The sequence below is a fragment of the Camellia sinensis genome, chromosome 8 (genome assembly GCF_055761805.1).
Source record: "Camellia sinensis isolate YWXY chromosome 8, ASM5576180v1, whole genome shotgun sequence".
NCBI classification, from domain to species: Eukaryota; Viridiplantae; Streptophyta; class Magnoliopsida; order Ericales; family Theaceae; genus Camellia; species Camellia sinensis.
The window spans coordinates 136,825,925-136,828,375 of NC_138968.1; the positions used below are offsets into that span (position 1 = coordinate 136,825,925).

A 2,451-nucleotide genomic window follows, 5' to 3' on the forward strand; every position below is an offset into this window, starting at 1 on the left:
ATCTCCACACCGAGAACACAACAATTTTGAGTAACCAAAGCCCCGTATGCATCTTCATAAAACTAGCCACAGGTTAATTAACTGCGGATCACAATTATCTAATTCTTCTCAACGCTTATCATGAAAAACATCCCCCCCCTCCCACACCACAAAACAGGGCTGATCTAGTAAATATAAATTCACCCACCCAAGAAATAGATTGCAGTGACAATAACATCATCACAGATATAAATGGTAAATAGAATCTACAGGATGACAAATGTACCAAAAGTATAAAAATATCAGAGTCGAATACATATTTCTTGAAAGAAGACTTCACTACATATATATCCAGTTCAAGACTATATGCAAACAGGTAACTAACAAAGGAATGGCTTTACCACAATGCTTCCACTTCTATCATTTTCCCACTCCCACCTTTCCCTGCTTCCTTGTCGTGAGCTTGACCTTGAGCTTTTGTTGTCCTACCCAAAACCCTAAGACACAAGACAATACACATAAGAAAAGAAATGATACCAAAGTTAAAAGAAACTATTACTCCCAATGGAGCTACCGATGCCAATTTTCGCAAACTGATCTTTTTCTCCTAAAAGATAATTTATGCATAGCCACTCAGTCATGGCAATGGATTAGCATGAAAAAAATGTTGCCTTGATTCAACATAAAGTTTTGGTGTTCAAAGTAGACATATGCCTATTTCAAGTACGAAACACAGAGAAAAGCTATAGCAGTAAATTAATCAAGAACAAGTAAGAAGCTTAACTTGCCTTTTGTTCCCATTAAAAATGTATGTTGCCTGTTCTTCCTACTCTTTGTTGCTGTTCTTTTTTTGTTCGGTTTCATTAACAAATTCATGACTCCCTGAGAGTCCTTTCAACCCGCTGACTAATACTAGGCTCTTAACATAAGCAGCCACATAAAAGAAGCAGCCAACACCATGGATACCAAGATTCTTTGTTTCTTTTGTTTTAAGGTCATAAGAAACCAAATTTTCACTTCTTTCCAACAAGACTTCACTGTTCTTTCTAAACCCAATAACCGGCCCCAAACTTTGCTGATAATCGACGATAGCAAATAGTTTCGTCCATGACTCAACCACACTATACTTTTCCATCACCCACATGTCATATGCTTGGTTAGAACCAGATAAAAAAACATCATGCATCACACAAAGTGATTCCCCAAATACGTTGATCTCTATGTTTATCCCACGCTGGGCAGCCAAGCTATCTGGTAGAAAAATCTCCCGGAACAACTCATCACACATATTGAAAGACACAATCAAACTGCGGCGAAAACTTCCATTTGTTTTCCGATCATATGCAATCCAATGTACAGCCCCATTGATATAAACCTGCGGTGATCGCTCGGGAATAATGCTTTGAACACCACAATCACTAATGCTTTGCCAACATCCCCTGCTGAGCGAGTAAAGCTCAACCTCGGGTGGAACAATGTCAAAACCATCATCATCTTCGACATAGATAACCCTAACCACTTTACAATCATGATTGATTGAATCGAACCCAAACCCAATTGAATGCATAAAAGGACCATGGGTTTGAAAAACAACATTGGGTCTTGGAAGGTTAAAAGATTTTCTAATTGATGGGTTCCATAAAATGATGGTGTGTACATAGCACATGTGATCATCAGACAAGCAAACCACACCACTGCAACTACCCACAATCCTGAAATACCAATTTACGCTATGAAATCGAAAATCAAGCTCAGCATAGTCATCGAGTGTGGGATTTTCATGGCGTATTGAGAAATGCTCTTTCCTAGGATGCTCAGAGCAATGTCTAAGCAGTAGTAATGGTGGGTCTTGTTGTTTGTTTCGATTGAGGTGTATGGAAATGAAACTAGGGCTAGTGATGAGAGAGTACCATGATTTGCAGACGCTTGTGCATCGAAGGAGGGTTTTGATGGGTAGTGTTGCGAGGATGTTACGAGACCACACTTCTTCAGGCAGATAGTCTGACATTTCTTCTTCTTCTTCTTCACCTTTCGTTTGCACACACAGATGATGAGAGAAGCCTCGACCTTACTTTATTAGGGCTCCATCGGCGCCAAAATGTTTATCGGGCAATGATAAGGAACATCAAATTTTTTATTAAATAAATAAATGTCTGGCATGGATCAAACTTATATATTGGATGTTTGGTTATTTATTTGTAAAAAATTTAAGCTTTTTAGTGGGTGTTTGGCAAGTGAGTTTTTTTAGTTATAGGATATTATTGAAATTTTTTTTTTAATATTTGGGAAGATAGTTAGATTTTTTTGTGGTTGAATGTGATATTTGTAAGAGAAAAAATGAAGTGATTATGACGTTTGATGTGATATTTTGTTTGAATATGTTTTTTTTTTAGTTTTGTAAAACATTTGTCGTTAGTGAAAAAAAACCCAAAAATCAAGTTCCCAAACATGTTTATCTTAGGCTTTTATATC

At 37.3% G+C, this 2,451-nt stretch overlaps 1 protein-coding gene across 1 annotated transcript; it reads right to left on the minus strand.

Moving 5' to 3' along the window:
* Positions 1-202: 202 nt before the first annotated feature.
* On the minus strand, positions 203-2,096 carry LOC114295483 (F-box/kelch-repeat protein At3g06240-like). The gene is made up of 2 exons (XM_082883559.1): positions 768-2,096; positions 203-476 (listed from the first exon to the last, which is right to left on the minus strand). The coding sequence occupies exon 1, from the start codon at positions 1,985-1,987 to the stop codon at positions 806-808; it is 1,182 nt and encodes a 393-aa protein (XP_082739685.1). The 5' UTR covers positions 1,988-2,096; the 3' UTR covers positions 203-476; positions 768-805.
* Positions 2,097-2,451: the final 355 nt, after the last annotated feature.